The 25,190-nt window shown below is 44.2% G+C and overlaps 7 protein-coding genes across 7 annotated transcripts; 4 read left to right on the top strand and 3 right to left on the bottom strand.

The window, feature by feature from the left end:
- Nucleotides 1-1,604: 1,604 nt before the first annotated feature.
- PHATRDRAFT_16195 (predicted protein) lies at nucleotides 1,605-2,017 on the top strand (the record flags this gene model as incomplete). The annotated part of the gene is made up of 2 exons (XM_002184594.1): nucleotides 1,605-1,900; nucleotides 1,981-2,017. Coding segments are annotated over 2 exons (333 nt in total), but the record flags the coding sequence as incomplete, so codon positions are not given.
- A 284-nt stretch (nucleotides 2,018-2,301) lies between these two features.
- On the bottom strand, nucleotides 2,302-3,088 carry PHATRDRAFT_49829 (predicted protein; the record flags this gene model as incomplete). Its single annotated transcript, XM_002184514.1, has 1 exon — nucleotides 2,302-3,088. The coding sequence occupies exon 1, from the start codon at nucleotides 3,037-3,039 to the stop codon at nucleotides 2,302-2,304; it is 738 nt and encodes a 245-aa protein (XP_002184550.1). The 5' UTR covers nucleotides 3,040-3,088.
- Nucleotides 3,089-6,524: 3,436 nt separating this feature from the next.
- On the bottom strand, nucleotides 6,525-6,830 carry PHATRDRAFT_40630 (predicted protein; the record flags this gene model as incomplete). Its single annotated transcript, XM_002184513.1, has 1 exon — nucleotides 6,525-6,830. One exon carries the CDS (start codon nucleotides 6,828-6,830, stop codon nucleotides 6,525-6,527), a length of 306 nt encoding a protein of 101 aa, XP_002184549.1.
- Nucleotides 6,831-15,726: 8,896 nt separating this feature from the next.
- PHATRDRAFT_7293 (predicted protein) lies at nucleotides 15,727-16,206 on the top strand (the record flags this gene model as incomplete). Its single annotated transcript, XM_002184593.1, has 1 exon — nucleotides 15,727-16,206. A coding segment is annotated over one exon (480 nt), but the record flags the coding sequence as incomplete, so codon positions are not given.
- Nucleotides 16,207-17,217: 1,011 nt separating this feature from the next.
- Nucleotides 17,218-18,500, bottom strand: PHATRDRAFT_49827 (predicted protein; the record flags this gene model as incomplete). The annotated part of the gene is made up of 1 exon (XM_002184512.1): nucleotides 17,218-18,500. One exon carries the CDS (start codon nucleotides 18,498-18,500, stop codon nucleotides 17,250-17,252), a length of 1,251 nt encoding a protein of 416 aa, XP_002184548.1. The 3' UTR covers nucleotides 17,218-17,249.
- A 565-nt stretch (nucleotides 18,501-19,065) lies between these two features.
- On the top strand, nucleotides 19,066-21,037 carry PHATRDRAFT_49826 (predicted protein; the record flags this gene model as incomplete). Its single annotated transcript, XM_002184592.1, has 1 exon — nucleotides 19,066-21,037. One exon carries the CDS (start codon nucleotides 19,066-19,068, stop codon nucleotides 20,017-20,019), a length of 954 nt encoding a protein of 317 aa, XP_002184628.1. The 3' UTR covers nucleotides 20,020-21,037.
- A 1,101-nt stretch (nucleotides 21,038-22,138) lies between these two features.
- PHATRDRAFT_40626 (predicted protein) lies at nucleotides 22,139-23,232 on the top strand (the record flags this gene model as incomplete). Its single annotated transcript, XM_002184591.1, has 3 exons — nucleotides 22,139-22,141; nucleotides 22,261-22,367; nucleotides 22,464-23,232. The coding sequence occupies 3 exons, from the start codon at nucleotides 22,139-22,141 to the stop codon at nucleotides 23,230-23,232; spliced, it is 879 nt and encodes a 292-aa protein (XP_002184627.1).
- Nucleotides 23,233-25,190: the final 1,958 nt, after the last annotated feature.

Here is a 25,190-nt window from a genome sequence, read left to right as displayed (position 1 = left end):
CAGATGTTTGGCTTAGACCAGCTCAGAAACACAATGGTACAAAATACTATGAGTATGTGCTTATTTATACCAATGATTTCCTATGTATCAGTACAGATCCAAAGAAGATTCTGGATTCAATTGGTATGCATTTCAAGCTCAAGCCCAAATCAATTAAGATGCCAGAGGTATATTTGGGAGCAAATCTTGGATGTTTTATGCTTCCTGATAATCCATCAAAACAGCAATGGTCAATGAGTTCTACAAATTATGTGAAACAGGCAGTTGCAAATGTTGAAAAGGATTTGGATGAAATTGGAAAACATTTATCTACAAAGATTGCGTCACCTATGTCTTCAAATTATTGACCAGAACTTGATGTTTCTCCTGTGTTGGATGCAGAACATGCTAACTATTTTCAGTCACAGATAGGAGTTTTGAGATGGGCAGTTGAAATTGGTTGCATTGATATAATGTGCAAGGTGTCAATGCTCTCATCTTCTCTTGCAATGCCGCGTGAAGGACATCTAGCTGCAGTTTTTCATATTTTCGGATATCTGAAATCTCACCACAAGTCTTGATTGGTATTTGACAATTCTTATCCGGTGATTGACAACAGCTTTAACAATGATGCGGATTGGACAGACTTTTACGGTGATGTAAAAGAGCCTATTCCACCAAATGCTCCAGAACCACGTGGTAAGGTGGTGGAGATTATAGCTTTTGCTGACGCTGACCATGCGGGAGACCGTGTTACTATCATACAAAGTATCCTATGGTGATTCATGTTACAAGAAGGGTTTGCCAACTTTCCCGTTCTCAACAGGTTCAGTGTTGGGACAAATTGCATTTGCATTATATTTGTCTTTGCATGCTGTGTCGAAGTTTTATTTTATTTGGATCCCTATTTTTTCCCATTGTGGTTTTTAGGGGACACATTTCGGCAAGTTTATGTTCATGGTCTCAATGTGAGGGGGGGACTAGAAAAACCCTACGACAAGCATATGGGGGTTCAAGATCCATATATCGTTGGGACAAGTTTATAAGTTTTGTTTTACGTCTTTTATCGTATCTACGATCCTTTGGTCCCCCAGACACGTTTTAGCCCGGTATAGTTGCAGTTTTCTAATACTAATAAAAGTATGCTATTCCTAGAACAATCATTGGCCTGTTAGTGCCCTACGAGATGCTCTTTTCCAATCAGTGATTACCAACCAGAAGTTGGAAAAGAGCTCCCACAGTATTTCTTAGAGTAGTTATCCTCTCCATGTTGCTAGAACCAACAAATGGCTTCCATAGTTGCACAGACAAAGGAAAGTAGCGACGGATGACACACGCACCGTCTGCGTCATGACATGCCGAAGTGTCTCGTGTGCTACACACACAATTCTAACAATACGAAGAACCCCCCTTTACCTTATAGCCTCGTTCCTTCCTAAAGGTGAGGCAAACCTGCTTGTATTTGATTTTTCACTTGAAGCAACAAGGTCAGTAGCCTCGGACCTTGTTCCGCAATTATTCTTCAGATGAGCGATGACAACAGAAAAATGAACGATAGCACGATGCCTCCGTCATCAAGAGAACAGCTGGCTTCACAACGGCTACCGCCCAACGCAGGATCTTCGTCTCGGCAAAAAGTGGGTGTACGGAGAGGTTTCGGACTTTCCGACTGGAACCGCCTCTTACGCTCCTCTGACGACCTTGCTCAACGAAAGGGTAAGGCTCTGAGAAAAATTAAATGGGAAGAAATTGGAAGGCACAACAGTATGTATGATGGTTGGATTGTGTTGAGAGGAAAAGTGTACTTCGTCTCGCCGTATCTAGCCTATCATCCTGGCGGCGAGAACATTCTCAAACAGGCTCTTGGAAAGGATGCGACTAATCTTTACGACAAATACCATCGCTGGGTCAATGAAGACGGGTAAGTGGAGATAGATATAGAGCAAATACTGGTTGCTTTCACTCAACAGTGCCTAATTTTGCGTCGTACTTCGTAAGTAGTCTGATTGGAAAACTCTTGATAGGTTACTTGGACGAAGCGCCTTCTGATTCCGAGGACGAGATGGATTCCTATCTGCCGCAACAAATTGCAATGCCGCCCCCGCAATCACGGACGAATTTCACGTCACCTATCTCCTTGTCCAAAGGGAAATACAATGTTGAAGGAAAGGGGAAGCTCTAGAGTTTACGGAAAGAGTCGAAGCAGAAGTGCTTACATTAGTAACATGTTGCTTAGGTTCGGTTTTATTGCTCACACTGTAGGCTCCATCATTCCTCCAAATCTTCACATATGATCTCCAGCCTTAATTGTAGCTAACAGCCTTATTTTGTAGCTCCAAAAATGAATACTAAAGCTGTCGCAAGCAGCACAACTGAAACCGCCACTATGAGGTCTACACGCAACGCCATTTCTTTTCGTTTTGGTAGAAAGTCTGGGTTGATTTTTCTGCAAAGTTCCTCCGTGGAGTTTTGCATCGTTTCAAGCCGTTGAGCGGAAAGGGGCTCCTTTACGACAACATTGGCCAGATGAGGCCAAATCCCTTCCATCCACCGGGCGATCACGGTTTGTTGGAATTCGGTGCCTGTTCCACTTGCATCAGCCTTCCCAAGAGGCCCAACTCTCTGGGCGCCTACCAAGTGCAAGCTCTCGTTAATCTTTGTAGGGTTTTCAAAATACGTTGTGTACTTGGAGTCTCCGAGTCCACACATTGCGAAATACATCCCGTCAAGGATTGCTGGCTTGGTTCCTTTGTACAGCTGTAGCCAAGCGTCGCACAATTCACGGAATCTGTAGCAGCCGAGGGGAGCCATGCCAACGCCGTAGCTGCTCGTTACGATGACAACAAGACGAGTCCACTTGCAACGATCCAATTCTAAAAAGTCGTCGAGCTGCATATGTGTCGGAACAACTGTGATAGTGTCCTCTGTTCCTGTAAGCTTTTGAATGGCTGCCGGGCTGAGCTTCGTGTAGAACTGCTCACAGAGTTCCTTCGCCGCCTGCTCCGAATTCCCCGTTTGGGATCCGTAAAGGACATAGACGTCTTCTTTCCGACTCACCATGAGGACTAATAGTCTGCTGCAATATTTGATAGAGCAGCAACGCTTGAATTTGTTGACTGTGATAAAATTTCAACAAAAAGACAGTCCGATATGCTGCAGGTTGTGCTGGTTGTTGATGTTGCCAATATGATTGGCCCGGACTCAAAAACTGACGAAAACCCCTAGCTAAAAGGTAAGCTTCGCCAACCCCATCCAGATAGATTGAGTCCGAACTTACTGGCATGTAGCAAATTAAGCACACCCTTTCAACCTGATTACATTCTCCTCTCTTATACTTCATGCTTTTGAGAAGCTTTTGCTACTACTTTCGTGGAAGATCCTGGTTATTCTTTTGCTTCAAATCGTTTCTCCGCTCAGGAAGGCATTGTGAAAGGCATAAAGCATGGTACTAATTTTTTTCGTGGCTCATGTGGCACTGTTTATTTAAAGAATCAATACCTTCATTGGTTGCAGAAAGGGGATCAGTTTGGATCACAAGGCTTTTTGACCATGTAGACAAAAAGCTTGCTTCAAGTACACTATAATAATGCAGTGGCATTTTCACAACTTGCATCAAACACTGTCAAGTTGCTGTCATTCTGATATTTGTATTCAACCATGTGGTGGGATGAAGATACAAATAGGTAGTTGCAATTGAAGCAGATGGAGATATTTCAAAAAGGACTCCTTGCAGATTGGCTGTTGCCATTGACCTAACTGTCTAGCTATCAAGAATTCCAAAGGCGTTTGTGAAGGCCCAGGTGAGTGTTGACACTAGATCCAAAACCTTGTGCTCTGTAAATGTTACAGAGTACTACCAAAGTACAACCATAGGACAGATTGCTGTTAGGACAGTGAGTGGTAAACAGAGGTGGGCATTGAGACAATTGACCTGCAATACACCTAAGAGACTTAGGGACTGTAAAACTCAACTCATTGACAATGCTCCCCACGGGTTAGACAGCAAATACAAGGACTTATGCGTAGAATGCAATTTGGATCAATGAACTTATAAAACAATGAGTGAGTGATTACCTTCTACAAACTAGTCAATTTGTTGTTCAGTCCAGTGAACAATCCCACAAAATGCCATCAAATCTTCAATCTTCCAGAGCTGCCATAATCTCAATAGGCAACCTTTCTTTCACATGTATATATACTTTCGGAACTATAAGTTCCTTGCACAATACCTATGGTGTGTATAGGATCTTGTTCAATCCCACCATGTGGTTTATGGTACCTTTTGTTCCCGCAATTGTATCTCTATGTTCCAATTGTATTCCACTGTACCTTGGTCTTGTAAACTGACAAGTAAGGACTAAACACATGCGCCTCCAGAAACATAGCAATTGTACAAATTGCTCCCTTTATTGTGAGTCCACATGGCCACAAAATAAGGCTGACAACATTTCTGTGCACGCCTCCTTAACTCCATGTGCATAGTTTTGATTCACACTTGCAACATCCATATCATGGTGAATCATGTCCATGAGACATGTTGCAAGGAGGCATACCATAACACTCCCCATCAGCCTGCTTGGTGGTCTTGAAAGTCTTCACCTCATAATTTGATGTATCTCCTTGCCAGAACAAGAGTGGCTTAAGGACTGGCCATGCCTGTTGAAAACCCCGGTGTTTACTGAGCACATCTGCCACATTTTCGGCTCCCAACATCAACAACTCCTGCTGCAATTGCCTCACTAACGTGATGATAAGACAATGCATTATGACGCTTGTTTATGGGCAACTGAGGTTCTGTTGAGCTAGTAGTCACCGACTGGTTGTCACCAAACAAGATTGTCTTTCCTGTCACTGGTACTCCAAGGTAACGGAGGGTGGTACGGATGTCCATGATTTGCTCAACTGCAATCTGACCTGCAACAAAAAACTCAGACCCATAGGTGGCAGTCTCCATGGTAGCCTGACGCTTCGAAAACCATTCAAAGGGAGTCTTGTTGATCAGATTGAGTACTCCTGTCACAGAACGACCTGTTACCATATTGTGGTATAGGTTCGCATCAATGTAGCTTGTTAGAGTGACATGCTTTCCAAGTGCCGTTGGTGCATCATGAGGAAGAAGTTCTTTGACATCCCCGTGTACAGAAGTTGTCCAGCTATGACGCTTGTCAGGTAGTTCTGAGTAGTTGGGCTCATCAGTACAAACACAAATAGCACCATTCTTCATCTTCTTGATGTAGCCATACATCTGCTTGAGTTGATCAAGATGTCCTTCACGGGGTGCCACTCGAAATCTTGACATACTCATAACAGCAGTGGCTATATCAAATCAACCTAGTGTGATGAGCCATTGCAAACTCCCAATGAGTGACTGGTACTGCTTTGTCTTCTCTTCATTGAGTTCCAATGAAGCATCTAGTTCCGGATGGTCCCCTTTCTCTAGTTGGGACACATACATCTTGGGCTGTTCACCGTACATACTCTCATACTGCTCCATCATACGTGCAATATATTTCTTTGGGTGGTATGAAAGAGTATTGTCCTTGTCTTGCTCAAAAGTACATCCTAAGTGGTATTCGAGAGGACCAACACCTTTGAGCTTGTACTTGTGTTGCTCCTTGAGTTGGTCAATGATATCTCCAGGACTGTGAGCTCCAACGGCGATGTCATCAACCCAAACCGCAATGTACTTGTAAACTCTACCATTGGCTCGTATCCAGACATCCAAGTTGGCCTAACTTGCTGTAAACCCAAGGTCCCAAAGGGTGTCCGCAAATCTCTCATGCCATCGGAGCCCACTGCTCCTGAGACCATACAATGCCTGTTGATAACAAGAATGTGCCCTTCTAGCTCAGCAAATTCCGGACCAGCTACAACAAAGGCCCTCTCTTTGGTCTTGGCTTCCAGGTATGCATTCCCTATGTCTGCTCCCCATAGCTTTAGACTATTAAGTTCAGCTAGGAATACAACAATACGCAAGCTTTGTAGCGAGACCACTCCAGAATACACACTTTCAAGAGGTACAGGGGTAAGATGTCCACCAGCTACCATCCTGGCCTTGTGTCTTCCGTCGTGCTTGACATCATATACTGTATGGATTCTGATCTTCTTGAACCCTTCTGGTGCATTTGACACATCTATACCGTGTATAACAGCTTTACCTCTGTCAATAAAGGTGTTATACTCATGGAGCTGGGTCTTTTCAATGTTTTCAGCCTCCTGCCATTTGCTATTTCTATTCAACTTATCAATAGCTACCGCCTCCTTGTGGTCACGAGAAATCTGGTACCCAAACTTGAAGACAGGGGAATGCCTAGTAGAATAAAGTCGAGCTTGGTTAACTAGCCGTTGAAACTTCTTTTCCCTAGTTGCAAGCCGTTTAAACTGTTTCCATCCTGTGTCAACGTCAAGTATCTCCTGGCTTCTGAAGACAGCACAAGGTGATCAAGACTTGTCTGGCTTCTAACAAAGAGATACAAACTAACAAATATGGTTTTCACACAATTGTTGTTAAGATTTATAAACTCTAAACTAAAGAGCTAATCTGTTCACTTTCCATTTGGCCCCACAATCTGCCAAGCGTCATCATGGTCCGTTTCACTATTCTCCACGGTGTTATACACGGCACCATGGGCACATTCATCATAGTTACCATGCTCCTTAGCATGGCAACAATCAAGTCCCGAAACAGTCACATCATGTTTCTGAATACTCAGCTGGGATTGCGCCTGTCCAAAACCATCCGTATCGGGATTTGTGGCCAAACACACAAGATTAGTTTCAACAGGCTCGCCTTGGGTGCCACAACCCAAGTAGTGCTCGCCATCGCGCGAACCGGTACTCAAAACTGTCATTCCAGTTGACATCCTGGAGTATCTAGTAGACCTTGGCGTTTAGCATAGGCAGCACACATAACAGGATTGTCAGCCCGTATGACATCTAGGGGTTCATAGGTAGACTCCCCAGTTTCCCAGTTAACAAGAATGTTGTATTTAGAACAGGGATGGCTAGTACGCACCCCTTTTCGTGAATGAGACCCACATCCACGACCTATAGAGGCAACTTTCAGAAAGTGTCTTTCTTTGTCAGGCCTATTAGGATTTCAGAGCGCGAGTCGTCAAAACGACTTTCAGGCCTTATTCACTGTCAATTCAAACAAGTTTTGCCGAGCCGGCATAGACAGTTGCGTCGACGGCCTCAAAGTTTGGCTCATTGTACAATGACAGTTTAGGATTTGAGGAATGAAGGCTTTCGTACCGTTCATGAGGGATGTAAGCTGGTGTTTTAAGCTTCTAGTTTGCGTTGGTGACAGAAACGGCACCGTCACTTCCAATTCCTCCCGTTCAGTATGCTGAATTCCGTGCTCGGTTGGGAGAAAAGGTTGGTATGATATTTTGTCAAGTACAATCTTTAACAAAATCAACAACATTTCCAATAATGGAGCTATTCTCCCTGTTTCGTCTTGCCGTCAAAGCACAATGAAGGGTCTAATGGAGGAGCGGGTTTTTGCTGGAAGGAGTTCATCAAATTACAACGCTAATACTTGCCAAAATGCACAAAGACGGCATAGTGAGGAGCAGTGCGTCGGAGCCCTCAATGCCATTGGAGGAAAAGTTGTTGATCCCATTGCCTTGGCCAATGCTGGCACCAAAGTAGTGGGGCTGCTGGACATGGGTGGAAAAGCACTGCCAGTCTTTGTGGGTGCAGAGAAGGGCTTCTGAAATGAAAAATAATTTTAAAATTTTCCTATAAAATTCCGTTATTGCTTGTGCAAATTTGAGAATCGTTGACAGCAAGGTTGTTACTAGCATACATCTAGTAGAAAAAAGAAAGACTCCTGGGCTATTCTTACCGTAAACGTGTTGTCATTGACAACGGCCCAACCCACACACTTCACGTCTTCAAAAATTATTGTATCACAGATTCCGATGCGTCCCTGGAAATGGGTGGCTTCTGTTTTAGTTTGTTTTGGAGAGGACTTGTGAGTTGTACACTTCAATACTTGATTGAGCTCTCCGCAGAGACCAAGTAAAAGGCTTTCCATCTATCAATTTGCATTGTGTAAGTATTGTTTTGAGCCGTCAATGCAACTGTGGTTATTTCAACAATCTGTTCATTGGTGTTGCCGGCTTGGCATTGCTTTTTGAATCCCCGAAGGCCTCAAGCTATGGCCTGACTGTGAAGCAACGTTTCTGAAACTTGGTTCGAAAGAGTCGTGGATGTGGGTCTCATTCACGAAAAGGGGTGTGTACTAGCCATCCCCAATTCTCATCGCGTGTCGATAGGGGGCCTTGGTGCGCGACGATGTCCTTAAAACGCCATTGTCGATCCGCATCACGCAATTCTTTGTCTAGATCAGTTTCAAGTTATCTAGAATTTCATTGTAGGCAAGAATTTCATCATACTTGCCATCATTGATTTCGACAAAAAACCGCACATCGGAGGGCTTGTCGGGATCTAGGATTTTCCTTGTGATTCGTGCACAAAAACGCTCCCCATTATCGGTTAGAAAAGCGCGTCCAATAAGGCCCTCAGGGGTGAAACCGGGTAGATCCTTTAAGGCATAGGAATTTTTGTTTTCAGTTCTACGCGACTTGACAAAGTTGATAGGCTTAGAATTACTCTCCCCATCCTGTGGCGTAAGGCGTAGGTTGGTGTCACGATATACACCACTGTACACCGTGGGACAAAACGCTGTTAGAAACAGAGTCTGGTAAGACTTGTGGGCGTTATTACGAACGACCTGCGATACACCTAAGCGGGCTTAGGGACTGTAAAACTCTACTCGCTGGCGACGCTCCCCTCGGGTTAGGCAGCGGATACGAGGACCTATGCAACAAAGGCAGTACGGATCAAAGAACTCAAAAAACAATGATAGAAGATTAGATTCTACAAACTAGTGCCTTTTGTCAGATCATATCCAAACTTGACTGCAGTCCTGGCAACTTCACCAACTAAACCTGAATCTTCCATGCTCACCATAGTATCCATATAATGCAAAATCCGTTCTTGCATACTTATCGAGGAATTGTAAGTATCTCTTGTAACACACATGGTATGAAAATTGGGTCTTGTCAATTTGCATCTGTTTCCCTTGTGTTTCCATCCAAATGACTCTTTCTGTTGAATCCAATTGATTCCTTGGAGTTTTGGTGCAACTGAAGTCTCCATACTAACCAAGAGCCTTCTCAAAGTAAGTAGGGAATACTGCAAATCTTTGCCCATGTATCTTCTCACTATGCCATAATTACATAGGAATGCATATAATAAGGCCAATTCCACTGACATGTACACAACTTGCAGTAAACATGTATACACTTGATTTCTGCTTGTGACACACTTGTTTTGAGATAAATGTCTCAAAGACACACAGGACGGGTATATACCGTGAGACTCCCCATTGGCCTGTCTTGTATCATTCAACAACCTCACTGAGTCTGGAAGCTGAAACTGTCCTATGGGGTCCAAGCTTGGCTGTGTACTAAAATGATATGTAGTAACATAACATTTCTCTTTGCAAAGAATGCATCCTGTAGCCTGAACATCACAACTCTCATCTGGGTACAGGAGAACAGATGTTTTGTCTGAAAGAAAGATACCAAAGGGATTCTGAACAATACAAGCCTCATCTTCAAACAAAAGAACACTTTCCTTTCCTGAGAGAAGGTGATTGGAGGTGTCTGTTGCAAGAAGAAATCTCAAAACACTAGAGGTTTCAGCAATCTGCCCAAGGCAGGACATGCCTCCAGTATCACAAAACTTGTCACTCATTGTAGAAATGGAAACATGGCATGTGGTGCAAGCACTGTGCAGGTGGAAGGCTTCCAAGCTTACTGCTGTGTGACTGACTTGAAGCACTATGTCAATGTAATCTCTCCATAAATCCAAAATGCTGGGCTGACCAGGGGATACTTTAGAGAAAGAGCAGTTTGCCAAGCTTTTCAATGTTCCAATAAAAGGCTGTTTCTTTGCTGCTGGGGAATGCCTAGTACTTGCCTTCAAAACAGTTGGCTTCACACTAATTGTCCTCACAAGTGGCTTGGGTCCTCCAGGATCCCAAGGCATCAGCAAAAAACCTTTGAACTTGCCGACCAAATGTTGCTCCCCATAGTTAGGAGCACCCAGGGACTGGACTCCACTGACATTGCCTTGTTGACTATTGCTCATGTAGGCATTGAGCATAGTGGGGCCACACATATAGAGTTCCTCAATACTAGCTCCCCAGAGCATCCAGAGTAGGTCTACAAGGAATGCATAGTGGTAAGCAGGGTGAACTGTACCTTCAAGTGCCTTGAAGTAAGAATCTAGGTCACAAATCATCATGGGGTTGGCAAAGGTTTGCAGATTTTTGCTAGCAAAGCCAATGGCAGGACAATGTTTGCATGGAACATCTGTTGAGTCTTTCAATGTCACTACATGAACACCTCCTGGCTCCCAATCAAAGCCAATGGCAGGACAATGTTTGCATGGAACATCTGTTGAGTCTTTCAATGTCACTACATGAACACCTCCTGGCTCCCAATCCTTAAACACCTCTGCAACAAAACCCTTGAACATTTGTGTGTCAGCTTTAACTTGACTTGTCAAACAGAGGGCAGGACTATCTTCACACAGAACATCAATAGATTCATTCAATGTCAAGACATGTAAGCCTCCTGGCTCCCAATCCTTGAAAACATCTGCAACAAAGTCCTTGAACATTCTTGTGTCAACTTCACCTTGACTTGGGATTCTCTTGTATGCAGTAATATCATGTTGCTTCCCATGGTAGGAGGGTGGTGGCCAGGTGGTATGTCCTCTGTCTAGATCAAGGATCCTTTGTGAAGTTCCTTGTACTAGGCTTTCTAGGCACTCCCCATCCTGAGTTAGGACAGGACAATTGACTAAGGTTCTAGATGTGGAACCACTCAAACTCAATAAAACACAGGGAACTGTTCAATCTTCTAGATGCCCTCAAGAGTATACTGGGATTGACAATCTCCACATCCTGTGTAGTAGAATGAAAGATGATTTCAACTTGAACACAGGACACTCTGCTCAGCATTCTAGATGTGCTCAAGAGTACACCAGAATTGACACTCTCCCCATCCTGTGTACTAGGATGAGCTTCAGGTAGAACAAGGTCACTGGCTGTTACTGGGGTATAATGCATAGGTAGATGCAAAACAGAGACCAAATATGAAAAACCAATGAAATTTGGAGCAGCAGGCTTGATAGCAATTTCAAAGTTAGCTGCTTCAAATGCACAAAAACTAGATAGCTTTTGCATGACTGCAGTAGATTTTGAGGCAAGCAGATGATGATCAAAAAATAGACTCTTGTTGCAAACAAACAATTCCATGATTTTCCTTTTGTCTGCCTTGCAAGATAAAGTTTCACACTTTGCAAAAACATGGAGAGGAATAAAATGAACTTTTCCTTGATGCAAGATTGAACAATTCTCAAAACAACCATGGAGAATGGGAGTGCTGAAATTGAGATCTGGTTCTGGTGGTAACTCCTCCACACAATTTCGGATTTTATTGTCTGGGTTGGCATCATGCCATAGAGAACCCATCATGAGAAAAATACTGGGAGGATCAACCAACTTGTTGAAATCAATGGTAGCTTGGCTTCTAGCTGCCATCTGAGTTTCTCCAGGATCAGGAGGAATGCTGTTGTAGACCAAGGTGGTATGTCTCTTCTGAAAGCATCCTGATTCCCTTGCAGAATTAAATGCAACACAAAGTAGACCAGTGGTGAAAGCACACTTCATGACAGAGACAAGGAGAGAACTCTTGTTTGTTTCAGGAATACATGAAGTATTCTTTGCAACACTGGGACAAAGAACTTGATTGACCAAATTTTTTGTAGGCACAACAGGAGTACTTGTTGTAGAAGAAACTGAATGAATGGTAAGCTCAGTGTCCTGATGGGCTTTCCCTAAACATTCTTGTACAGTGATGCTGTTCACAATTTTGCAGCTCACAACAACTTCATCAGAGTCAACTGGTAGATGATGTTTCACCAAAGCAACTGAAGGAAGATGGTGCTCTGGGTACAACGAAATTCCGTTCTGATGCACTTCATGCTTAGGTTCAATAACTTGATCCACACCTTTGGTTGCCAAGTGGTGAGAGGTGTTGGAGGAATGGTCATCCTCCAAAACTTCAGCTATACTGCCAGTGTATAGATTTTCTCGTTTTGAATCGTCACGAAAATCAGCAGTCACCAGTGCAGTTGCACGAGGCCATGAAAATTCTGGGAGACTCGAAAAATGGTCGCCAGGGAACATTCGGTACAAATTGAATTCATCTCTGGCAAGAGAGAGCAAATCAAGATTGTCAAGTGGTCCACCTTTTGTGTTACTTTGGGTATCAATCCAACGGAAGAAATACCGAAGGAGCTGTCGGTGTGCCATAAGTAAACCAGTTGACCGACGGTTCACTGCGTCTTCAGTAGGAAGTAACACATAGCGAAGGGATTTGATTTCATTCTCAACGATACTAAGAAAACTCCCAAGTTTATCATACCCGTTGAAGCAAAGACAGAAACGAATCGGGTGTGCCGTAGAAAGGTTGAGTATGTTGTCCGTTAAGTGGGCAAAAACGGTTTCGTCTGATACAGGTTGTGCAAACGATGCCATGATGGCCGCAGCGAGAGAAATGACTCTCTAGGAAGGGAATGGGTCGCTTTCTCGAAATTCCGGAAATACTTAAGGGGTTCGGTTCCTTCGCCGTAATTAGGGCGGACTTCGTTAAATGACCCTACCCCAGTGAACGAAGCTAGCACTGGTACACTCACTTCTGCCAGGTGGCAGTGTTACAGCCACGCTCAACGCTGCGTACCAGTAACTATCGAGGGTTTGATTAGCCCCCGTACTCTTATTAACCGGTGAGTATACCCGTCCCAACCGGAATCAGGGTTGAGGTCCTTGGGCCTTTTGGTATCGAATACCTCACCCAGCCGGAGAAACCCGTAGTCACGAAGAAACTTGTCGACAAACCCTGGAGACTCCAAGAGGTTTTCGACACCAGTTACTCCGAGGAAGTAGGGTCGCGGCTCACAATGAATGAGTCACAGAAAACCGATAAATATCTCACTTAAGAGATACCTCTGACAATTTCAGTGACAAACACACGTGCAAGCGTTAATTATCGAACTGGGTACCGTGTGTACCTTGTCCGACAATGCCTTAAGGAAGTGTATCGTAATTTCAGACCAGTCAATCTGGAAGGAACTTACGGACTCACTTAAGGTTGTGTCTACCAAATTCTGTGCGACAAGCAGCAGTGATTTGACGAGAAAGCAAGACTGTTAATCTGTCACGATATACACCACTGTACACCGTGGGACAAAACGCTGTTAGAAACAGAGTCTGGTAAGACTTGTGGGCGTTATTACGAACGACCTGCGATACACCTAAGCGGGCTTAGGGACTGTAAAACTCTACTCGCTGGCGACGCTCCCCTCGGGTTAGGCAGCGGATACGAGGACCTATGCAACAAAGGCAGTACGGATCAAAGAACTCAAAAAACAATGATAGAAGATTAGATTCTACAAACTAGTGCCTTTTGTCAGATCATATCCAAACTTGACTGCAGTCCTGGCAACTTCACCAACTAAACCTGAATCTTCCATGCTCACCATAGTATCCATATAATGCAAAATCCGTTCTTGCATACTTATCGAGGAATTGTAAGTATCTCTTGTAACACACATGGTATGAAAATTGGGTCTTGTCAATTTGCATCTGTTTCCCTTGTGTTTCCATCCAAATGACTCTTTCTGTTGAATCCAATTGATTCCTTGGAGTTTTGGTGCAACTGAAGTCTCCATACTAACCAAGAGCCTTCTCAAAGTAAGTAGGGAATACTGCAAATCTTTGCCCATGTATCTTCTCACTATGCCATAATTACATAGGAATGCATATAATAAAGCCAATTCCACTGACATGTACACAACTTGCAGTAAACATGTATACACTTGATTTCTGCTTGTGACACACTTGTTTTGAGATAAATGTCTCAAAGACACACAGGACGGGTATATACCGTGAGAGTTGGTTTCTCCGGATTTCAATGCGGAACGCACACTAGAGCGGTATAAGATTTTGTTGGTGTTGTCCGTGAGGATTTTGTAAGTGAGAGCATCCCCAACAGATTCAGCAATGCCAACAAAGCGACCGCTCTTTTCGGTACCATCGGAAGGGAAAGATGCATCCTCGATACAGTAGTACACCGGTTCCCAAAAATAAAACTGGAGAAGTATGCTGATATCAGGGGTGCCTAACCCGAAGGGAGCGTCGCCAACGAGTAGAGTTTTACAGTCCCTAAGCCCGCTTAGGTGTATTGCAGGTTGTTTGTTATAACGCCCACAAGTCTTACCAGACTCTGTTTCTAACAGCGTTTTGTCCCACGGTGTACAGTGGTGTATATTGTGACAGACTGTAAAACTCACTTGCTGACAATGCTCCCCACGGGTTAGACAGCGGATGCAAGGACCTATGCTATTATGCAATATTTGGATTAAAAAAAATTCTAAAAGAATGAGAGGAAGATTACATTCTACAAAATAGTCAATCTGTTGTTCAGTCCAATGAGCAATCCCACCAAGTGCCAGCTCATCTTCAATCTTCCACAACTTCCATCATCTCAATTGGCAGCTTTATATATATATATATATATATATACCTTCAGAACTATGAGTCTCATGCACACCACCTAGGTTCTTCTTCAGTCTCACCATGTGTCTTGTGATAGCCCCTTTGTTGCTTCAATTGTATTTTCTATGCTCCAATCTTATCTCCTGTGTTCCAATTATGTCCCAGTTCACCTTGGTTGTGTAAACCGACAAGTGGAGACTAAGCAAATGCAGTTTCGGAAACATAGCAATTGGGCAAACGCTTTGATTATTGTGAGTCCACGTGGCTACGGAACAAGGCTGTGGTATCATTTCTCTGCGCCCCCTTAGCTCCACATGTATAGTTTTGATTCACACTTGCGACATCCGTGATTAGTGAATTATGTCCACAAGATATACCGCAAGGAGGTATACTATAATAGGGTAACCCAAATACGCGGAATTTGGGCAACAAGGCCGAGACAAACTCCATACGTGACACGTAAACGTTGCGTCCAGCGGATTGGCTCACAATTATATTTTCCTTACTAACTGTAAGTGGAAGCTGTCCGAGGGACATGCCGCGAGGTAGTGTACCGTAGCAGTATATTCCAGGCCTGCGCAGGCTTCTGCGACTTATACTAACAACATGAATAGCCAGGTATTTCTGCTCTACCTCCTCAGGCACAATCGGAGTCGGCGATGACTTCAAACACTTGACACGAAAAAACGACCTTTTGATCCCGCTACCCCAGCGAAGAACGCTGGGTCTGACAAATTAGAAAACTGCGACGATAACGGGCTAGAATTGTGTCCCTGAGGACCCGAAGGATCCCATATGCTTTGGTAGTGATCAAAGGTGTAAAGCATAGAATTATAGACTTGTCCAATAGACTTAGGGATATGAACCCTACATGTAATGCTTGACGTAGGGGTCTTCTAGGTGCTTTGTGGTCTTCCTCCGTTCCCTAGGATCGCTTGTAACGCTTGGAAGGCCACTCACTTGACAGACTTACATTAACTGTAAACTCCTGAAGCCGTACTGTGCTATCCACCGTTGATCGGCTTCCGGACTACCTGTCCTGGTACCTCTCCCCACCAACTACCCCTGCATCCGCCATGTCTGAAAAGCCGCTTAGTTGGGGGGATATTCGCTTTCGGGAAGTTCGACCTACGGACATTCCGGCAGTCGCCCAGATTGAAAAAGCATCTTATCCCGAAGACGAAGCTGCTTCAAAATCGGCTTTACAATACAGGCAGCACCACGCCGCTCCATATTTTCGATGTGCAGTAGTAGGAGGTCAAGACGATGACAACGATGTGGTAATCGGGTACATTTGCAGCACCCGTTGTCGTGAATTTGAGCACGAAAGTATGTCGCTACATATTCCGAACGGCAGTCTCCTTGCGATACACAGCGTCGTCGTTCAGCAGAAATATCGCAAGAGAGGTATTGCGACTGCAATGCTGAAAGAATATGTTGAAGACGTCCAAAAAAACAACGACGGTACCATTGAAAAAATGGTGCTTTTGGCAAAGAAAGACTTGTTGGCGTTCTACGTTGAATGTGGGTTCCAAGTAAAACAACTCAGCTCAATCGTTCACGGTAGTGAACAGTGGTATGACTTGGAGCTTGATCTAGAAAATGCGGCGAGAAAACCTGGACGGCCCTATTACGTAGTCGATGCATTTGCGGACACCTTCCGACCCGGCTCTGGAAATCCGGCGGCAATTGTTATTGTGGAACCTCATCAAGAGAATGAGCAGACATCAAAATGGATGCAGACGGTGGCAAAGGAATTCAATCTCTCTGAAACTGCTTTTCTCTGGCCAGCGGCCGAAGCACAAGATGGAAAAAACGAAAACAAACGACATTTTCACATACGATACTTTACTCCAACAGTTGAAATTCCTCTATGTGGGCATGCGACGCTGGCCTCCGCTTCGGTTCTTTATCATACGCTTCAGCTGAAAAATAGGAATGAGACGTCAATTGTGTTTCATGCCCGGAAAGAAATTGTCAACGCAGAGTTGGCGATAACGAGTACAAACGATACTCGAATTACAATGGAGTTTCCAGTCAAGCCTGCGGTGGAGGTGACCGATGCCGATGGCGAGGACCAGGTAGCAATCGAACACATGATGTCCACTGCATTGCGAGTACAACCGGATTCCGTTATTTTCATGGGTGTTTCTGAAATTGGCGATTTGTTAGTGGAGATAACGCATGATAGTTTCCGTCAGATACCTTACGAGGGGTTAAACTATCCTGCCTTCAAATCCTGGGACGGCTATTCTCGTGGTGTCATTGTCTGTTGCTCCGCGCCCCCGTCTGACATAAATTCCGGAGAAGACGATTCCCAAAGCGATGAAGTTGAGCAACCCGTTGATTTTCTGTCTCGTTTTTTTGCGCCCAAAGCGGGCATTAACGAGGACCCGGTAACAGGATCAGCCCACTGTGTCCTTGCACCTTATTTTGCACAAAAGTTTGGGAAGGAAAATGTCGTTGGAAACCAAGTTTCAGAAAGAGGTGGAGTTGTTTTTTGTACTGTGCACAATACTCGGGTAAAACTCACTGGCTCTGCGGTGACAACGATGACTGGTGTGCTGTTTCTATAGTATGTGTAGTCCTACTAGAGTGAGCAATGCTAGTGATCTTTCTATATTTGTCTTCAAAAGCTAGGGCTCTTTTCAAATACGAATTCTGCGCCAAGGCTTCCGTCAGGCTTTACAGCCTGAGCAGTCCACGGTTCATTTGCCTTCGCATTGATTCGAATCGTAGCCTTGTACCAATCCTTTCCGACTCCTGCACTGCCGTCCAATACCGTATTCCATACTTTGTCAGAATCACGCTGGATCCCTTCTAGGACTTCCGATCCGTACGGCCCACCAGCATTGGCATTTATAATATCGAAAACAGATTCTTTTTTCACTGCGTTAATTCCTGTTTGTATTTCGCGTACCATACGTTGGTCCACGGATTCCTTGGCCTGAGATAAGTCGTTTACCGTAAAGTGCAAAGCAAGTTTGCTGTATCCCTTCGGAAAGAAGTGATCCACGTAGTTGAACATTGCTACGTCTCGACCAGAAGTCTCCATCATACAGTTTGACTTCACAAGCTGCGCTTCGGTCAGTAGAAGAGCTCCCAAAAGTTCGGCAAGCGTTCTGTAGCGAGTAAAGATGGCCGCCTTTAGATCAGAGTACTTCTTGATGACATCTCTCGGAGGATCCTTCAGCATTTGTTCGTCCAGGAGTTCTGACGTCATGGAGTAAAGGAGCCCAAAATCTTCGTTGCAGAGTGTGGCGATCATGTGATCCAACTGGCGGAAGAATGAATTGGACCCTACTGGCAAAACCTGGTTCGAAAAATCCGTTTTAGCACCATCTGGTGCCACGAGCGCCTCTCCCAAGAGATTGGGGAACCACGTCTGGTATATACTAGTCGTTTTTCGAATCCCGTTCACTCCCGTAACCAAAACTGCCCAGGGCTGCACAGAATCAGGACGCTCGGTGGCGTGCTTCGCTCCTTCGTCCCACTTTCCTTCCGTCAAAATTCGTTCGAGCAATTGGCGCGAACTCTTTGACACGCCATCTTGGAGCAACTTTTCGCCGAGACGCTTGGCGTTGTTTCCTGTAACGGCCCAGTCCTTGTGTGAGAGATGGGCCACATCCTTCAGAACGGTGCGCAAATCTTCCCAGCTCATATCGGTTTCCGAAGGATAGACGTTTTGGACTGAGTTGATGACATCTCTCAGTTCCGTCTCGCTCAGGGGAGCACCATCTTTCGCCCTTTGGTTCATTTCCTGAGTCCTCGACGAGATGTCTGCTCGAGACTTTGGATCAGCCGACAACGTTGAACTGATGCTGCGTTGCGTTCGCGCTCGTTTGCTGGGTTTCAACGCCGAAGGATCTGACGACATCATAGTGAGATACCGCAATGTGAAACAGGTTACTGTGATGAAAGATAGTGAGACCATAAAGGGATTGAATCGGTTCTTTCGCTTACACAATGTTCTTCGGAAGTCATTTGTACCAACGATCCTGTCGATCCTCGGCAACGTCTGCCATTTTTCCTCGCTGGAAGAACAGGTAGGTACCACCGGTGACTTACAGTTTAGTATGGTACAACGTCCAATTATTCTCCAATCTTTTCCTGGCAGTTTTCCACAATTTCAGACATCCCACATTCTGGATTCTATGATGGTAAGCATCAACATATAAAAATTCAAACCAACCAAATTCAAAAATATAAAAGCTCGATCTTCCCTTATGCAGTTCCCGTTTTTGGGCTCAGCGACAGTGAAGTCGATAGCTAACAGGAAGAGAAAACTGGAGATTCTTTCCGATTGCCTCATCCTGATCTCCATACGCTGTTCACTGTAGAGTCTTCAGAGTGGCGGCTTTTCCTCGAACCCTCCTCGAATCGCACACTCCGCAAACGATAGTTTTTATAGAAAGGAGGTCAATGTTTGATTTGATAAAGTTGTCATGAAAGTTTCTCGATCTGACAGTCGTAGCTTTTCACCAAGATCTGGATGGTTCGCTCTGCCAAACCGGTATAGTGCGTTGTTTCCGTGGGCCCTCTTTCTGATAGGTTGCTTTATCGGCCATCTACACGGGAACTTCATAGCTCGTAGTGAAAATAGCCAAATCATCAACGAGTGTCTCCGACATGACAACCCTCTCTGTGTCACTTCGCACGTCCATACCGATGGCGGAGTCGATCGCATTGGCGACGGCTGGCACTCGATTGACGTGTTTTACGGCCATACAGACTTGCTTAAGAAGACACTACCGTCCAACCGCACGTGGTTTTCGCAAGCTTCGCAAGATGAACTCGTAGCAAGCTTATTCAAAGGCAAACGCGATGGTTATTTTATTGATCTTGCTGCCAATGATGCGACCGACTTGTCAAACACCTACGCTTTGGAACAAGAGTACGGTTGGACCGGATTGTGCGTCGAGCCCAATCCAATGTATTGGCACAATTTGAGCTACAGGGATTGCCAGATTGTCGGTGCTGTAGTTGGACAAGCTCGTCTGGAACAAGTGCATTTTCGGTTTGAAGCAGGGGACCATGGTGGTATTGCAGGCGATGGCTTCGACAATGGAAAAAGATGGCAACGATACAGCGAACTCAAATACACCGTCACTCTACTAGAAATATTGGAGCGCTACAATGCTCCCACCCAAATTGATTATCTTTCGTTGGACGTGGAAGGCGCAGAGTCTTTCATTATGATGAATTTCCCTCTCGACAAATATCAGATCAAGGTAATTACAGCAGAGAGGCTTCGAGGACCAATCAGAGAGTTTTTGAAAGGCCACGGATATGTGTTTGTAAAAAAGCTTACAAGATGGGGCGAATCCTTGTGGATCCACAACAGTGCCAAGGACGAACTTGATCTCCAATTGATACAACAGTTCAACTTCCCAATATAAAAAGCCGTAGAGGACTGGCCAACGAAGCGGCAATCTCAATATTCTGCTATCCAAACCTTCACTTCTGTTTGTTAGATTTCTTTTGAATGTTCCCACTGGCTGCAAAAGCAGAAAAGGACATGTAACTCAGAACGGAAGCAATCGTCGAGCCGCCAGTAATCCAGCATAGGGCGGTGAGCGTTTCATCCAATCCAGCATGGAGCGGAAGAGTAATGCCCACGCCAAGAGTAATGAATTGAAACATTGTGCTAACTTTACCTGTAAAAGTTGGTTGCACTTTTAAAGGTGTTCTTGTGGGATCAACAACTGCTATACCTTTCTGTGTTTGTTTTGCAACGTAAAAGTAGGTTGCCGACATCAGAACGAGGTCTTTCGCTAGCCATAATACCACAAGAGGCGTTGGAAGCGTACCGTTGCACCACAGGGAGACCGAGAGCGCGTTAATCAGAAGCTTGTCCGCAAATGGGTCTAAGTAGGTTCCGAGCACAGTTGCCATGTTGTGGTGCTTAGCTAGGTAACCGTCCAGTCCGTCCGACAGTCCAGCTAAGAAACACCCTGCTAAAGCAGCCTCGTGTTGATTTGTAATAATCCAGTACGAAAGGAGCGGCGTGCATGCAATTCGAGAAAGTGTAATGACGTTAGGTGGGGATTGTAACTGCCGAAACCAATTTCCCGTTGCATTTGTTTTCCAGGCGTTGTCTTCGTCTGTGCTGTTCGTGCCAAAGCATAGCTTTTGCTTCTCGGAAAAAATATCATTCACTGTAACTCTGATTCGCCGACACCGTGAATCAACTGTAAAGCGAGATTTCTCGTTGCCACGAACTGCCCCACACGGCGCAAAGGAGACTCTCCTTTCTGCTCTGTAGCGCAGTCTCTGTTGGACACGAAGCATTCTCCACATATTTTAATTGATGTGAGCAAACACAGTCAACGGGGCTCAAACGAAAGCGGCGATGGCACGAGGAGCAAATACAGAAGTTGCAATAAGCTTTTTTCATTCATTCGTCTACAATGTAAAGCTTTTGCCCTTGGTTTGTCCGTGACAGTGTAGAGCAAACGCACTGCACAACCATGCGTCTCATCTCGAACTAGCAGGAGTCAAATCACGATTACCATATGATTGACTGTCAAATGGTTTTATCTCATATCTATAGACAAAAGTCGTGTGTACTTATTTTGAGGAAGTGATTCTATGCCTTGCCTTGCGTGTTTACGGATGTATTAGATTTGCTGGTATTAGTTGGTCAACGCAAAATTGAGGGTGATAGTGTGATAGGCAAAAAAGTGTAGAGGATGGTCTAAACGAAAAAGAAAAGCAAGAACGGAGCATGTGGAGATCCGTATCAATTTATTGGACATAATTGAAATGTAGAGGACTGGTAGTCTGCAAGGTCAAATCATTTGTTTCTTGATGTCTTCGCCTTTTACGCATTACCGCCACAGCCTTGTACAGTATAGGTGTTGTGCTCCAAGGCAGTTTGGGCAAATTAAGCTGAAGAAATACCACTGCGTTTTCCTGATAGCAAAAAGTAACCAAAGATTGAGGCCGAAAAACGGCGACGTTTGTATTGGGTTTCTTGTATAAGGCCACAGAGATTGCCTACGATTACGTAGCTTGTTTGTTTTACAAAGACCCAACAAGGGATGAAAATAGCCTTCGATGTTTGAAGTGGAAAAGGGCGGGATTTCTATCTAGCTAGAAGTAGAATGGGGCCCAATCTTCACAACGGTCTTACTGTTAATTTGTACGTCTTACATGATGCATGACATTTGATGTTACATTACACTTAATGAAAAGTCTACTTCACTAGGTGAATTTGTTCCCTTCCCGTCGACGGAGCGACAGGAGAGACTTGCGCCTCACCTTTACTTGCAATAAGGTTGGAGATAAATTAACAGCTTTCCTCCCTTCCCCTGCCTGACAGCTTAAAAAATTGCGGCTTTAATCAATCCTCTCACGATACCGAAAATCCGTCCGGCCTCCAATATCACGAGGATCTACTCCTTGTCCTTGCTGCTCAGATTAACTTGATTGTACCCGTTCTTAGTCTATCACAGGCTGGCAGAAAGAATTCTCTTAATCACTTGACCTTCAAGTTCCCTTCTTTCAGCAAAGATTATGGTACGTAGTCAGGGCAACCCCAGAGCCTTTATTTAGTTGTACCGAGATGAGAAAATGAAAAGAAGCCGAATGTACCGCAAGCAAGTTCGACTCAACTCATTCATTTTGCGATTTTGCAGTCTTCAAATCGTTTTGCCATCCTGGACGATGACGATACCGCTCCAGCCGTGAAGAAGGATAGCAAGCCCGCCAAAGCTGCTGTCGAGGCTTCGAAGCCCGATGACCGGTATGTTGATTTCCTTTTCCCTGCTCAAAACAATGGCATCTTTCAAAGTCATATATGACGTCTAAAGATAAAATGTTCTCCCTCTTTTTGTGACAGTCGCCGTCCAAACCAAAATGACCGCAACACAAAGTTTGGCCGTGGTGGAAGAGCACCGTCGCGTGATGGGAAGAGAGCTTATGATCGCCGCTCTGGGACGGGCCGCGGCAAAGAAATCAAGAAATCCGGTGGCGGTGCTAGAAACTGGGGAACTGACAAAGCAGAAGCAGAAGTTGTCTTCGTAGGTCAGGAAGACAAGCCTGAAGAAATCAATACAGAAGAGGTCGAGGAACCTGCTGAGCCTGAACCGGTGGACAACTCGATGACCTATGAAGAGTTTCTAGCTGCCAAGGCTGCCTCCTCAAGCGAACTACTCAAACCGACTAAGGAACGAGAAGTTGCAAACGAGTTCACGAAAGTTGCAGCAAAGGTTTCTGAAGAAGAAGATTTTATGGTTATGGGAAGTGGCAAGGCGAGACGCAACAAGCAGCAGAATAAGGCAGTGAAGACACTCACCCCGGCTTTCCGTGTGGAATCGGGCACCGTAGAGACGGATGGGCATGGGGGACGAGGACGCAATGGACGAGGAGAGGGACGCGGAAGCAGAGGTGGGCGTCGTGAAGGACGCGGCGGGCGAGGTGAAGGACCTGGTAGGCGAGGTGAAGGACGTGGCGGGCGAGGTGAAGGACGTGGCGGGCGAGGTGAAGGACGTGACGGACGGGGTGAAGGACGTAGCGGGCGAGGACGTGGTCTAAGGGGGTCGGGTCGCGGTGGAGGAAGAGACCAGCAGGTCAACGTCTTGGACACCTCGGCTTTTCCGTCTCTGTAGGTCTTGCAAGGGATCTCGCCGTTCGCCACGTAGAATAGCTTCCATAGGAGTAGAACGTTTAACAGAACTAATGCAGCGTCTCGTTGGATTGCCAGAAGTAATCTCCAAAGTAAAACAACGACTAGCAGATTGATTCAGCGTCCTCTGGAACCGCTGGAGCGGGAATGTTTCTAATAGCATTGCGAAATGTCAATTTGGAAATAAAAATTATTGCTGTGTAATAAAAAGAGCATGTCACGTATAAGCAATCCTTTATTTACAAAACAAATATTGAATCGGCATCTCTTTGCGAGGGAACGACTAGCTTTCCAATGTAGCAGCATCGCGAATTATCACTTTGGCAATGAAGTATCCTTTTTTATGTCTTGTTTCCACATATGGTAGCTGATACCGAGAGCTTTGACCTAAGTACCTGTTTTCGATAAAGGCTGGTAAAAACTTTCTCTCTATAAGATATACCATGACTAACAATATGGATTTTTTCGTTTTAGAAGTGCTTCTGTATCTGCTCAGATAATGACCACTTACATAAGTAGTCATCTTTTAATCGGTAGCAGTGTGATATCCTTTCTCGATCTCCTCAAATTCCTGAATCAGTTTCAGAAGTGGAAAAAGATAGCTGTGCATGAAAAATGAAAATTATTAAATTTAATTGAGAGGTGCTCTCAAAGAAAGAACTAATTTCAGAGTTGTATTCAAAATACATCGGACCAAAAAGCCATAAACATCATCATAAAATTTGTTGATCCAAAATTACCGTCTAAGATAAGAAAAAATATGTGAATCAATTTACTGTCAACATTATTAAAATGCTATTAGTCAATAAACGTTCAAAACCAATTTTCCAGTGTTCGATGAAAAAATCCATGCTATCAGATCACATCCTTTTTGTTAGCTTGGACCTTTTCAATTTCAATTCTTTAACAATAAGGATTATCTATTGAATATTCATTTTTCTCACCTCGTCTAGAGAAAAGGCAGGTAAATTTTATTATGAAAAGTTGTTCAGAGACGATGTCGTATTCTAAACATAAATCAAATAATGTCGATAAGGTTTTAGAAAAATTAAGGACATTAATTCGTTCCTTACTAACAAACAATCGTTACATATTTGTTGCAGAAAACAAAAAAGAGACAATTTCAAACAAATGTGATATCTGTTCCGATTGAAAGCAGAAAAATTTCCTTAGTAATATACTAGGGTTGCGAGTTTTCAAAAATAAGCCTGAAAATAGTTTACTCGAGGCTTCTTATCTCTACTCGGGCTTTGTACCCATTTTCAGTTCTATATTGAGCGATGGCAATTGACCACAATTGTTTTTCGTCATCAAGGAAAATTTGTAATCAAAGAAAAATCTATTTATAGCACGTTTTCGTATCAGCAATTTATCTCGTTTTGCCGCCTTTGCAAATAAATATTACCAAAGACCACTCACCCATTGTGAAAAATGCCCAGCCAAGGAAAAAACTCCATCAAATTTGGGGTGATGTGATCAAAGAATTTTCGACTGTTACCGTTCGATGGTGTACAGTAAATCTACAAGGATATTTTTGCTTAGTACTGACTTTCACAAAATGGATTTTCTTCGTGTAGCAAATCCAGATACAAGCACAGTTATTTCTGATAATACGCTCACAACATTGCTCTTGCCGATCGAAGTTTGAGGGATACTTGAATCTGGTTCCTGTTTACTGTAGAGGAGAAATGTTGAAATCGACGCTTTTTTGTCTGCGGTAGCTAACAACAGTGAGTTACGACATGGTATCAATAAAGTCTCAGGTCGTTCATGCCACAGTGTATAGAGCTACCGTTGGAACTAGAGACGGTCATATCAAATATCAGCGTCGGATTACGAATTTATATTAGGAAATTACGAGTCAACTATACCGGTAAGGAAATTAAGGATGAAGGGGCTATACTATGATTTAATGATGGCGATACGACACATTTACTGTCT

Source organism: Phaeodactylum tricornutum, chromosome 24 (genome assembly GCF_000150955.2).
Source record: "Phaeodactylum tricornutum CCAP 1055/1 chromosome 24, whole genome shotgun sequence".
Taxonomy (NCBI): domain Eukaryota; phylum Bacillariophyta; class Bacillariophyceae; order Surirellales; family Neidiaceae; genus Phaeodactylum; species Phaeodactylum tricornutum.
The sequence above is the reverse complement of the archived record's forward strand: the minus strand, read 5'-3'. Positions and strand labels throughout refer to the sequence as shown.